The sequence below is a fragment of the Eupeodes corollae genome, chromosome 1 (genome assembly GCF_945859685.1).
Source record: "Eupeodes corollae chromosome 1, idEupCoro1.1, whole genome shotgun sequence".
NCBI lineage: Eukaryota > Metazoa > Arthropoda > Insecta > Diptera > Syrphidae > Eupeodes > Eupeodes corollae.
Genome location: NC_079147.1, coordinates 270,740,075 through 270,753,068, shown reverse-complemented (window position 1 = coordinate 270,753,068; position 12,994 = coordinate 270,740,075). Strand labels below are relative to the sequence as shown.

Sequence of the window (12,994 nt, the reverse complement as noted above, 5' to 3'; positions counted from 1 at the left end):
CTCAATGAACAAAATCTTCACAAATAAACTTTACAAATAAAAAGATAAACAATATTCCAATAATCATTAATAATCAAGCTGTACCTTACGCCAATACGGGCAAATACCTTGGAATGACTTTGGATGAAAAGCTTAAGTGGAAAGAGCACATCAAAAAGAAAAATGTACTGGTTGCTTGGAAACAACTCTGATTTATTAATCCAAAACAAAATAATGCTGTATAATCAAGTACTAAAGCTGTTTGCACCTATGGAATCCAATTATGGGGCTGTACAAAGAAAACAAATACCGAAATCATCCAAAAATTCCAAAACAAATACCGAAATCATCCAAAAATTCCAAAACAAAGTCCTTCATGGAATAGTTAATGGACCTTGGTACATAAAAAATACCGATCTACATCGTGACTTACAAATAGAAATGGTTACAGAAGTTGTTAAAAAATACGCTGTATACCACAACCTGAGACTGCAAAGTCATAATAATTCTGAAATGGAGTCCGTCTTGAATATAAGAAACCATGTTCGGAGATTAAGAAGAACTAAGCCTCATGAGCTTATGGTCTAAAAAAAAACATGGGAAAGTATTAAAAGTTTAAACTTCCCCCAAAGTGATTATACAAAGTAATACGGTTAAGCACGGTGGAGCCTCGGTGATGGTATAGGGATATTTTGGAGTCAAAAATGCTGCCATATGCTGAAGCGTACATTTTTTTTTATATTGTACGCGCACTCAAGGGGATATGAATACCCTTATAATGATTATACACAGTGCGAGTAATTAGGAAGGGAGGATAGCATTTGAAAGGAGATACCGATGCACATTGGTTTTAAATGCCTGCACATTGTAATGAGTGGGAAATATTGAGTCTGGTAAAGTATTCCACATTCGTGTAGTGCGACTAAAAAAAGAATCTCTGAACTTTACAGTACGACCGAAATTGGGCTCAAGGGTAAACTGATGGGCATTCTTAAAAGAACGAGTATTACGGTTGAATTGTTTGAGGGGAGGAATGCAACTATTTCATTAGAGCATTGCTTATGGAAGTAGCGATAGAATAATGAGAGACATGAAACCTTACGGAGGTGCTCGAGAGATGCAAGTACCAGGATAGTTGCATTGGGGTAGGGTTACGCTTTTGCGAAAGTAGACAGCATTGAGTTTTCGAAGCATTAAATTCTACACGGTTTTTCATTCCCCATTGAACAATGCTGAGAATCTAAAACGAATATGAAAAGCTGTACTGTCATCCGCGAAACAATTTAGTGGGTTAGAAGTTTCAAACAAAAGATCATTTATAAAAATGAGGAAGAGCGTCGGAGACAAAACGGAGCCCTGGGGCACACCAGCGTTTATTTTGTGAATATCAGATTTGAACCCGTCCAACACTACTTGAATTGAGCGGTCCGAAAGGTAATTTCTAACCCAACGAAGAAGGGATTCATGCAAACCAAAAGCACGCATTTTCGATAAGAGAGCCTGATGCCAAACTCTATCAAAAGCCTTTGAAATATCAAGTGCAATAATCTTACTTTCTCCAAAACGATGTAAGGATTTGTTAAACTGTTCGGTGAGATAAACCATGAGATCACCAGTGGACCTATTGCAACGAAAGCCATACTGCCGGTCATTAAGAAGCTTTCGTTCTTCAGGATATTTCTTAAGCTGAAAATTTATCAGCGTTTACATGAACTTGGAAAGAAGGGATGTAAGTGCAATTGGACGATAGTTGGATGGTGTGGAGGATTCGCCTTTTTTAGGAACAGGCTGGACAAATGCAGTTTTCTATCCACTCGAAAGGAGACCTGTAGCATAGGACAGATGGAAAAGCTTACGCAGTGGTTTTGCCAGCGTTGAAAAACACCTCTTCAGAACAATAGCGGGGATACTATCCGGACCAGCGGATTTGTGAATGTCAAGATTTTTAAGTACTCTAGTAACTGAACGAATGCGAAAGAAGATTCGACCCATAGAATCGTTAACGCTTTAAAGTAGAGGCGGAGTCATGTCACTCACTGGAAGCATCGAATTAACAGCAAACTGTGCTGCAAGCAAATTGGCTTTATCAATCGAGCTTACATAGGGAGTGTCATTGAAAACAAGCGTCGGAACCGACGAAGACGTAGTGTTACGCACATTTTTTACAAATGACGAGAAATTTTTACTAGCATTAGGACATTGTAGTATTTTTTGCCGTAATTTCTGATCAAGCAAAAATTTAATACGTCCTATATGTCCGTTACAGGTCTTTCTAGCTTGTTTGAACTTATTCCGGTTTTCCTCAGTTGGGTTGGCTTTGTAATTCCGGAAACTTACATTTTTGATCCTAATAACCTCTTTACAGCTCGAGTCAAACCATGAGTTTTCTTTGGGTTTGATAGATTTTACCCTATTCGGGATATTCACGTCACTATCGAGGAAGCATAGTGACCAGTTAAAGTTCCTGAAGAATTCGTTGAGACCGTCCCAGTTGGCTTTCTCATATTGCCAAACGGTTCTCGTAGGGGTGTTAACTTTAACTGGCGTTTTTTGGCATGATAAATTTGCAGATATGACACAATGGTCTGAGGTATTTAGAGGCGATAATACACTGGCAGTATATTTATTAGGATCAGAAGTAAGAAACAAGTCTTGAGTGTTGGCGGATTGACCTGCAACGTCAGGAATCCGAGTTGACTCGTCAACTAACTTAGTCAGGTGGTTTAACTCAGCAAAAATCTCGACATACCTTCCTTCGGATGTTGTCTGACCCGCATAACGCAGCCACAAAGAATTGTGTACATTGAAATCGCCCGTAACAACGATCTCGCTGCGCGGAAAATGGGATACAATTCTCTGGATAGAGTCGGACAGCGCATCGAATTCGTTTGAAGTCGAATTACTATCCAAACTTAGGCTGCGATAAAAACTTCACAGTTGCAATTATCCATTAGTGTTATGCCTTAATGGTAATCACACTGATCCGCTCCTGTACATCAACAAAAATTTAACCGCAATTTGTCTTGCATTACTTACATAGTTTTTGCTACACTGCCCTTGCGTTGGGTTTTTCAGCAGCATAATGATCCCAAACATTCTTCAAAGCTGCTAAAAGAGTGGTTTGCAATAAAAAAAAAATATATTGAGAGTGGACGTCTCGCGATTTAAACCCCATCGGGAACTTGTGGGCAGTTTTAAAAAGGAGGGTTGGAAAGAGAACGTACATTCAACAAGCTCTCGTTTTGCAGATTTGAAGAATGAGTGGGAGAATATTCCTGCCTCTATAATCGACAATTTAATCATGTCAATGCCTCGTACGCAGATCAACAATTCCGCCTACCCGACCTTGACGAAGTGAAGATAGCTATATCTAAACTTAAGTCGAACAAAGCTGTTGGAGCTGACGGCATCGCTGCCGAACTATTCAAAGCAGCAGGCGATGACTTGGTAGGGAGCATGCCCGATGAGTGGAATCTCAGCATAGTTTTCCCGATACATAAGAAAGGAGACCCTCTAAACTGCGCCAACTACAGAAGCATCAGTCTCCTTAACATTGCGTATAAGATCCTCTTTGCCATATTATGTGAACGTCAGAAGCCATTCGTCAACAACCTGATTGGTCCTTATCAGTGTGGCTTCAGACCAGGAAAGTCCACTATCGACCAAATATTCACACTACGGCAGATCTTGGAAAAAACCCAGGAGCTTCAAATCGATACCCACTATCTCTTTATCGATTTTAAAGCCGCGTATGACAGCATCTATAGGGAAGAGCTCTACCGAGCAATGTCTAGTTTTGGCATCCCTGTCAAACTTATCCGTTTGTGCAGAATGACGATGGAGAATGCACGCTGCTCTATCAAGGTCGGGAAAGATCTTACCGATGCATTTGATGTCAAAAAAGGTTTTGGTTTTAGACAAGGCGATGCACTTTCATGCGACTCCTTCAACATCGTTCTGAAAGGAATTGTGCAAAACTCAACTGTCAACACTAGACGCACAATCTTCCAAAGGTTCATTCAATTACTCGGATACGCAGATGATATTGACATAATTGGAAGATCAAAGCGTAATGTCAGTGGAGCGTTTTTGAGCATTGCGACGGAAGCGAAGAAGATGGGTTTAGTGATCAATGAGGGCAAGTCCAGGTATATGCTGTCATCAAAAAAGGACACTAAACGACGACGTCTTGGACAAAACGTCACCATGGACAGCTATAACTTTGAGGTAGTTAAGGACTTTGTCTACCTAGGCGCCGCTATTAATACAGACAACGACACCAGAGCTGAAATCAAAAGAAGAATAACTTTTGCAAATCGCTGCTTCTTTGGACTTAGAAGGCAATTGAGAAGTAAAGTCCTCTTTCGAGCATGTAAAATCACCATCTATAAGACACTCATAATCCCGGTTCTCATTTATGGCGCTGAGGCTTGGACCCTGTCAAAGAAAGATGAGAGCGTCTTAGGATGCTTCGAGAGAAAAATTCTTCGGCTGATTTTTGGTCCCGTACGCATAGATGGAGAATGGAGGAGAAGATATAACGACGAACTGTACGGGCTGTACAGCGACACTGACCTAGTTAGCAGAATTAAAGTCCAACGGCTTAGATGGCTAGGTCATGTAGAGCGGATGGACATCAACGCTCCAGCCCGGAAGGTCTTCCAATCCAATCCTAAGGGACGGCGCAGTAGAGGAAGACCGCGACTCAGGTGGCGCACCCAGGTGGGAGAGGACCTCAACCAACTTGGCGTGCGAAACTGGAGACAGCTAGCTAGGGACCGAGGTGGCTGGGGACGCTTGTTGGTTGAGGCCCAGGTCCGCCCCGGGCTGTAGTGCCACCTTAAGTAGGTAAGTAAGTAATGCCTCGTTGGTGCCAGAAAGTTATTAAAAATAAATGTTACTGGACAAAATATTAATTTTTAAGATTTAGTGACAAAAATCCGGTTAGTTTTTAGCAGAAGAATTTCTGAATTTATTTAATTTTTTGCTACCATCATTTATTGTGTGGGTTTAATTTTTGTATGATCTTATTACATTATAGAAAATATAAAAAAAATGTGTACATTCTTGGGTAGCAAAACATGGATTAATAAACTTGACCAAAAAAATCCGGAATGTTTCTATCACCACTGTATGTGGAGTGTATGTATACCTCTCTCTCTATCTTTATATATATTTACGTATATGTTATACATAATAGCATAAGTTATTAAGTTAGTTAATAAACTGAACTCACTAAGAAAGGTCGTCTTTCATTTAACGTGCGAACACTACATGGTGGCAGCGGTGTCGAGATATAAGTATTAATTTTAATATTCGGTCGTTCGCTTAAAAAGAAAAAAATGGTAAATGATATTCCAGCCGCTGAAGCTAAAATGCAGCCTTTATCCGGTAATAATTTTACGGTTCAAGCGCCGGAACACTTTTCGTTCAGCCCAACAGATTGGCCGCGATGGAAACGTCGATTTGATCGTTTTAGAATAGCTTCGGGACTGGATAAAAGAAACGAGGTTGAGCAAGTGAACACCCTAGTGTACCTTATGGGTGATCAGGCAGATGACATTTTTCTCTCATCTCAACCTAAGTTCCGCGGATGAAAAGAAGTTTATGCCCGTATTAAACGCATTTGAAAATTTCTTTGTAATGAAGCATAACGTGATTTACGAAAGGGCAAAGTTCAATTCTCGTAGCCAGTTAGATGGAGAAAGCATCAAAGATTTCATTACGGCACTTTATTTGCTTTCAGGGAATTGCAATTATGCTGCTCTGCGCGACGAAATGTTACGGGATCGATTGGTCGTTGATGTGCGAGACAGACGGTTGTCAGAGAGGTTGCAGTTAGAATCGGAGTTAACGCTAGAAAAGGCTATACAAACAGTCAGACAGCACGACGCAGTTAGAAGACAACAAGTAGACTTGTCTACTACAACTACTAGTACAAGCACTGTTAATAGCATTCGCTCTCATTCCAACAAACCAAAAACGGCGTCACCTACACAAAGTTCTTTCGAAATAAAGGAGAAACAACAAAGACAAAAGATGTTCAATGTGCGTGGTGTGGTATGCAAGGGAAACATGGAAAACAAAAATGTCCCGCAAGAGGCAAACAATGCCGCTTATGTAAAAAGTGGAACCATTTCAGTAGTGTATGCAGACAAAAATCGAAGAACAGCGACAAAATATTTCGCGTAGAAGAAGACAAAGACGAGCCCTTGTTTGTTGGTACGGTGGTAGACGAAAACTCTAGTGTCGATAGGTGGACTGCGGGAGTAAAAGTGAATGGGAAACCAATAACTTTTATATTGGATACAGGAGCACCGGTTGTCGTTTTACCACTTCAGTACTTTAATTAACATTTCCTCATGTGAAGTTAAGTTCATCTGATAAAAAGTTATGCGGCCCTTCTTAATGTCAATCGCTACTGCAAGACGCGTACGTATACCTTTGAAATCAAAACTCAAGTCAAAAGTTGACGAAATGCTGCAGTTAGAAGTGATAAGAAAGGTAGATGAGCCGACCGAATGATGTGCCCCAATGGTCATTGTTACTAAACCCGATGGTGACATTCGGCCCTGTGTTGATCTTGGGAAGCTGAATTTGGCAATTCAACGGGGTATCCACCCAATGCCGGTCGCAGATCATTCATTGGCTCAGCTAGAAGGCGCTAAATATTACACCAATTTGGATGCGAACTACGGATTCTGGCAGATTAAATAATCACCTAAATCAGAGCTTCTTACAACATTCCTCACTCCATTTGGTAGGTTTTGTTTCCAAAGGCTGCCCTTTGGCATTTGCACCGCTCCGGAGTTATTTCAGAGGGAAATGCAGCGTAAGGGCCTATTATGTAAGACAACTAAGAACAAAGTTGAGTTGTAATCCGGCAATCGGTATTACCGATCACAACTAGTTGACTGTCACAAGTCAACCAGTAGTCAACTAAAAAATGGTTGACTTTTTAAGTGTGTTCGGGTTATTATGTAAGCCAGTTGAGTTGTCTCTCAGTTGTGATTGTTGTCAAAATTCAGCAACTGATATTTACTAGTTGTGTAGTGCATTTGTGTGTACAAAAAAATAACTGTAGGCATCAACAGTTCATTGAAAACCAATTTTTTTAAGAAAATGGGAAAAAAATGTAAGTTTTACAAATAATAATATAAACATCTGTAAGAAAATAATTTTTTAGATTAAAAATAACTAAACCTGCCCAATTCGAGAGGTTGATTGAGGTTCTGCAGCAGAAACCTGAGCTGGCCAGAGGCAAGGGACAATTCGGTTCCACAAAAAGAACCCAAGACGAAGAATGGGAAAATATAGCTGTTCAACTGAATAGCATTGGACCACCATCAAGACCACCATATTTTGGTGCTATGATTCGAACATGAGTTCCATCGATGCATCCTATTACTCCAAGAAATCTGGTTTTCTGGTAAAAATGAATTTTTGATAAATTCATCTCATCATTTGTCATACGAGCCTTAATGCATTGTGGACAGATACGTTCTTCTACTACGTCTAGCACTTTTTTTACCACTACCGAAACTATTGGCTGAGCAAGGCCTAAATTAAAATCATTACCACTGCACTTTTGGTAACTTCCTTCTGCCATGAAACGTAGGGCAGTGCAGAGTTTGAGAATTGGTGGGATTGCGGAGGAACGCTGTGGTTGTTTCAAATGATCTTTGATTTCATTTAGCACATAAACAAATGCGTCTTTGTTGAGTCTAAAATAACTTATAAATCTGAAACAAAACGAAGACATTAAAATCAACACTCATCAAAGCATTTGTTTATAAATAATACTTTTTGTTTGGAAGTTCCAATGGATTGGAATGATCTCGAATATTATTTCTCATCAGCGCAACATTCAGAGCATTTTCTTCTTCCGAATTTCCAAGAAACAAATCACTAGAACTCTCCATTTCCTATTATTTTGTCTTTTTTATAAAATTTTGCACTGAATTCAAAATTTTGAAATTCCTACGTATTTTACTTTACACTGCTGATTTTGACACAAAACAAGCACATAAAAGTAGGCAACGTATTTGGTCTACTCAACTGAAAAAAGTTGTCTCCCATAATAGGATTGTTTTTTGCAGTTGTCTTCAAATTGAGTTGTCTTGATTACAACTCAACTAAGTTGAGTTGTGATCCATAATAGGCCCTGTATTCTCGAGGGAGTTGATGGAGTTATCTGCCAAATGGACGACATTTTGGTAAAGGGAAAGGACATACAAGAACATGATCGAAACTTGAGTGCTGTACTTAAGAAGCTGGAACAGAGTGGAGTAACATTAAATAAATCGAAATGTCAGATAGGCGTTAAATCTATTACGTTTCTTGGACACAAAATTGACGAAGAGGGTATTCACCCTTGTCCATTGAAAATCCAGACAATTGAAGAATTCCCACATCCACGAAATGTAAGAGAACTACGTCTCGGATTGGTCAATTACCTGGGTAAGTTATATATTTTTTTTAATAATGTTCAGGCACTCCAGGGGATATAAATACCCTTTACACGTTTACGTTTAAACACAGTGCCTGTGTTAGGAAAATAGGGAAGGATTTAAGAGGAGTTACCGGTGCACATTGGTCTTAAAATTTTGAATATTAAAATGGGAGGGAAAAATAGAGTTGTGTTAAAAAAAAGAATCTCTTAATCTTAACAGTACGTTCGAAATTGAGCTCGAGGGTAAACTGATGAGCATATGTACAAGTAAATAAATTAAATTAGAATAAAACATAGCTTGGTTGTATCTTACAAATGTATGATGGTGTGATCTGAATTAAAAAATGCATATCAAATGCAAAAAACAATTATAAAGGTGAATGAAGTGTAAGATAAAACAAAAACTTAATTTTAAACATGCGAAAATAATTTTAAAAAAAATCAAAAATAGTATAGTAACATTTTAAAATTTGATCTTCTCTTTTTGATGGTTACCAAAGCACAACTTACAGACTTCAGAATAACCATCAACTTTTTGCTCAGTAATAAAAATCACATTTTCTTCATCTTACACTCCAAAAGAACAGTGATTGATTTTTTTTATTTAATTGACAAAATACATTATCAACAAAAAATATAAAATATTAGCATTATAAACAATACTCTATATAATTACATAAAATCAATGTATTAATATCTTTTAGTACAATATAAACAACATAAATTATAGACATAGTCGACCAAATTGAATAAAAGCTCTGATTAATTATTTTCAAAATACATGTATGTAAAATATGTACTAGTTTGTTCGGATTATAATTGATAATTGTTAATGGCATTAAAAATGAACAATCTTTACATTTTTATCGTAAATTAGGTTATAATACAAAAAATACAATTATTACGGAAATAGTCTTATTATTAATTATTTTTCTAGCAGAAAGTTTTACTTGTACATTGATAGGTTTTTTATTAACAACATTGTAAATTTTAATTTCTTTAAGAAAACAAAATTGAAGTTCGTTTGTATAAGGAACTTGCTTCAGAATATAATTTTCTACCTTTTCTATTAGTTTTTATTGAACCTACTTTACATCTATAATCATTGTTAAAATTTATAAATAGTTTTATAATAGTACATGAAATAATACATTGACTTTGACTTCTCAATCATATCTTTTGTTTTTACATAAAATTAATTGACTTTTTAAATATATTCAGTGACTGTCATTAATACTCGGTTTTTTTTTAAACAAATATTATTTTTAGCTTCGTATCTATTTTGTATTTCACAAAATTTATGTCTTTAATATTAAAACAAATCTGTACACCCCCTTACCACAAACATTGCAATACATGAAAAACTAAGAAAAAAAAACACTTTCATTAATTTTCGTTTTTTTTTTTAAATTTTAATTGCATTATTTTCGATACTTTAATCAAGGTAATCGGTTCTCAATTTTAATGTCAGTTTTAAACTGTTAGAGATGAGGGCTAGTATTGTGAGAAGGTATCGGGATGAGGGACGTGTCGACTTTATCAAGCAGAAAGGGCAACCTAAAAAATTGACAGCACACGAAGAATGGTTAATTGTAAGAAAAATACAAGTGCACCAAAAATTGCTAATGAAGTTTTTTGAATGCGGGAAGCTTGTGTTGGCATCAACGGTTCAACGCACTATTCAAGGAAAAGGTTTCAACGGCCGCACATAGGGGTATTTGCCTCGAAAAACCGCTCAAAAAGCAATTTTTCAAAATGTAGAGTTGAGAAGTATATTTTTTCCTAGCTGTAGTTAAATACCCATGGAATAGTGTACCGTTTTTTTTTTTTTTTTTTTTTTTTTTTATGCACACACTTCGCCACAACATCAGTTGAAAGTCATCGATCGTAAGCTTGCACTGTGCATCAGTTGATTTGTGTGATAAATACCTTCGCTAATTAATTAAGTTTATATTGTTTTTTGATATTGATAACAAAGTTTTTTGTTATGGAGGGTTCATCTGCAGGTATGTTCTTTATTATAAAGCTGATTTGATGAATATTTAAGGTTTTATTTAAAAGAAAATTAATTTATTTTAAAATCTATGCAAAAGGGACCTTTTGTTATATTATTCGGTGTTATTCGATAACGTTTTTGGTATCAGCTATTAGAGAAAGGTGTCAAGAAGCAAAAACAAAACAAAAATTCTGCCCATATCTGCCCCTCGAGATTGTATCGTCCCTGAAAAGTGTCTAGTCTAATAAAAATAAAAAAAGCTACTTATTACAAAATTAATTCTTTTCCTTGAAGGATCATCTGGCTTGTGCATTTTAACAAAAAAACAGTTGTATGATGTTATTAATTAGTGTATTGAGAATGATTTTGATGCAAAATTAGATCATCTTCAGAGCTATTTACTCAATAAAGCGTCTTGCACGGAGGAAAAACTTAAAGATTTTAGACTTAAAATTGGACGTTTAAGGTATTTAATTTAATTGAGCTTTCCTAAATTGTATTAAGGTATGAATTTAAGTCAAGATGGGTAGGTTCACAACGGACAAATGATAGATTTAAAAAAAAAATGAAGTTTGGCTTCAGGGAGTTTTTGAGGTACCAATTTCGCTTGGACGTGGCCGGCCGTCTGAACCTTTTACAGAGCTTAGCGCACAGAGCAAGAGAAGAAGAACGCAAAGTCTACGTGACGATAATGAAATGGAGAAACTTGCGTTTGCTACCGAAATGAAGTTACGTAAAACCGGAAAATCGCAAGCTTCAAAAATACTTAAAGGAGTCATCGACTCTCCTGGGAGGGCAAAGAGATATAAAAAAGCTTTGTCCGTTAGTTTCCAAAGGCAAAGTGAAAAATAATCCACTCTTAAAGCTCTTTCTATTTTTGATGAAGCAAATCTTTCACGTAAACAGTATGAAGTAGTGAGAACTAGTGACAAAAAACTTTTTCCTTGCTATAGTATTCTCCAAAAAGCAAAAAAACAATGCTATCCAATCCCCGAGTCATATACTATAACAGAAACTTTGCCTGAAGTTAACTTGCAGAATCTATTAAACCATACAGCTGAACGCTTATTGTTGTATTTGGATGAGGTACTAGCAACATTAAATGAAAACGAGTGCAGGTCCTTAGAACTTGTATCAAAATGGGGATGTGATGGTTCGAAACAAACTCAATTTAAGCAAAAGTTTGAAAGCAGTTCCGATTCAGATGCTAATATCTTCCAAAGTTCATTTGTGCCGCTGCGTTTGTTTTGTAGTTCAAACAACAAAATTATTTGGCAAAATCCAACGCCATCCTCGCCACGATATTGCCGTCAAATAAAAATTAGCTTTGTAAAAGAATCTCTTGATATTACGCAAAGTGAAATAGCTGATATTGAATCCAAGATAAGTAGATTGAACAAAACAGTGATAGAAGGCGATAGAACATTGGAAGTAAAACACACGTTAGCTTTTACAATGGTCGATGGGAAAGTGTGCAACGCGGCAACTAACACAAAATCTACAATGAAGTGTTATATTTGTGGACTTACTTCAAAAGATTTGAATGATCTTTCTAGAAGAAAAGAAGTAGATAAAGATGCGATCAAATTTGGATTGTCAATTTTGCATGCGAGGATACGATTTTTTGAAAGCATTCTTCATCTTGCTTACAAGATTCCGTTGAAGAAATGGCAGTTAAGAAGAAAGAAAAATTAGTATACAAGAAAAGTTTAAATCAAAACTCGGACTCATCGTTGATGTACCCAAACCTGGTTTCGGGAATACTAATGATGGCAATACAAGCCGAAGGTTTTTTAACAATACAGAACTAGTTGCTGAAATAACTGGTGTTGATTTGCAACTCATAGTTAGATTAAAAATCATATTGGAAGTTCTTTCTAGTGGATTTGAAATAGATGCTTCAAAATTTGAAGCATTTGCTTTTGATACAGCAAAGTTGTATGTTGAGCTTTATCCGTGGCATCCCATGACTCCAACGATGCACAAGATTCTTATACATGGACCGGAAGTTATTCAAAATGCTCTTTTACCTATTGGGCAGCTATCCGAAAAAGCAGCAGAAGCACGGAACAAGCATTTCAGGTTGTACCGGTTAAATTTTGCAAGGAAGTTTTCAAGGACGGAATGCAACTTGCTATTTTTCATACTATCTGTAGGTTACTTTTAAGTTCAGATCCTCTAATAACCAGTTTAAGATCTTTGCCTGTTAAAAAATCTAAGCAATTTTCCAAAGAAGCCCTTGAAATGCTTATTTCCCGGATTCCTGATTCATCAACATTAAACATGATACTACAATATCTAATGATAGTGAAGATGAAGAAACAGCTGAGGAATGTATTGATGACGAAGAATCCTGGGAAGAGTTCACTGAATAACTTTAAGTTCCATCTATTTATTTCATCCTTATTGAAAAAATTAATGAAATATGAACCAAATATATCCAAAATACTTTATTTATACCTTAATTCGATAGAAATAATCTTTAAATCCCTTTTATAGTTGTTTCAGCCAAGTATCACTTCATTAAAAAAAAAATATTTTTGAGCGGTTTTTCGAGGCAAATACCC

At 36.6% G+C, this 12,994-nt stretch overlaps 2 protein-coding genes across 5 annotated transcripts in view; both read right to left on the bottom strand.

Annotated features, from left to right (window-relative positions):
• LOC129940535 (mucin-2) overlaps positions 1 to 12,994 on the bottom strand; it is a 97,807-nt gene that overhangs the window by 34,029 nt on the left and 50,784 nt on the right. The window lies entirely within an intron of this gene.
• LOC129940536 (uncharacterized) lies at positions 7,301 to 7,915 on the bottom strand. Its single transcript, XM_056048913.1, has 2 exons — positions 7,783 to 7,915; positions 7,301 to 7,721 (listed from the first exon to the last, which is right to left on the bottom strand). The coding sequence occupies exons 1-2, from the start codon at positions 7,899 to 7,901 to the stop codon at positions 7,301 to 7,303; spliced, it is 540 nt and encodes a 179-aa protein (XP_055904888.1). The 5' UTR covers positions 7,902 to 7,915.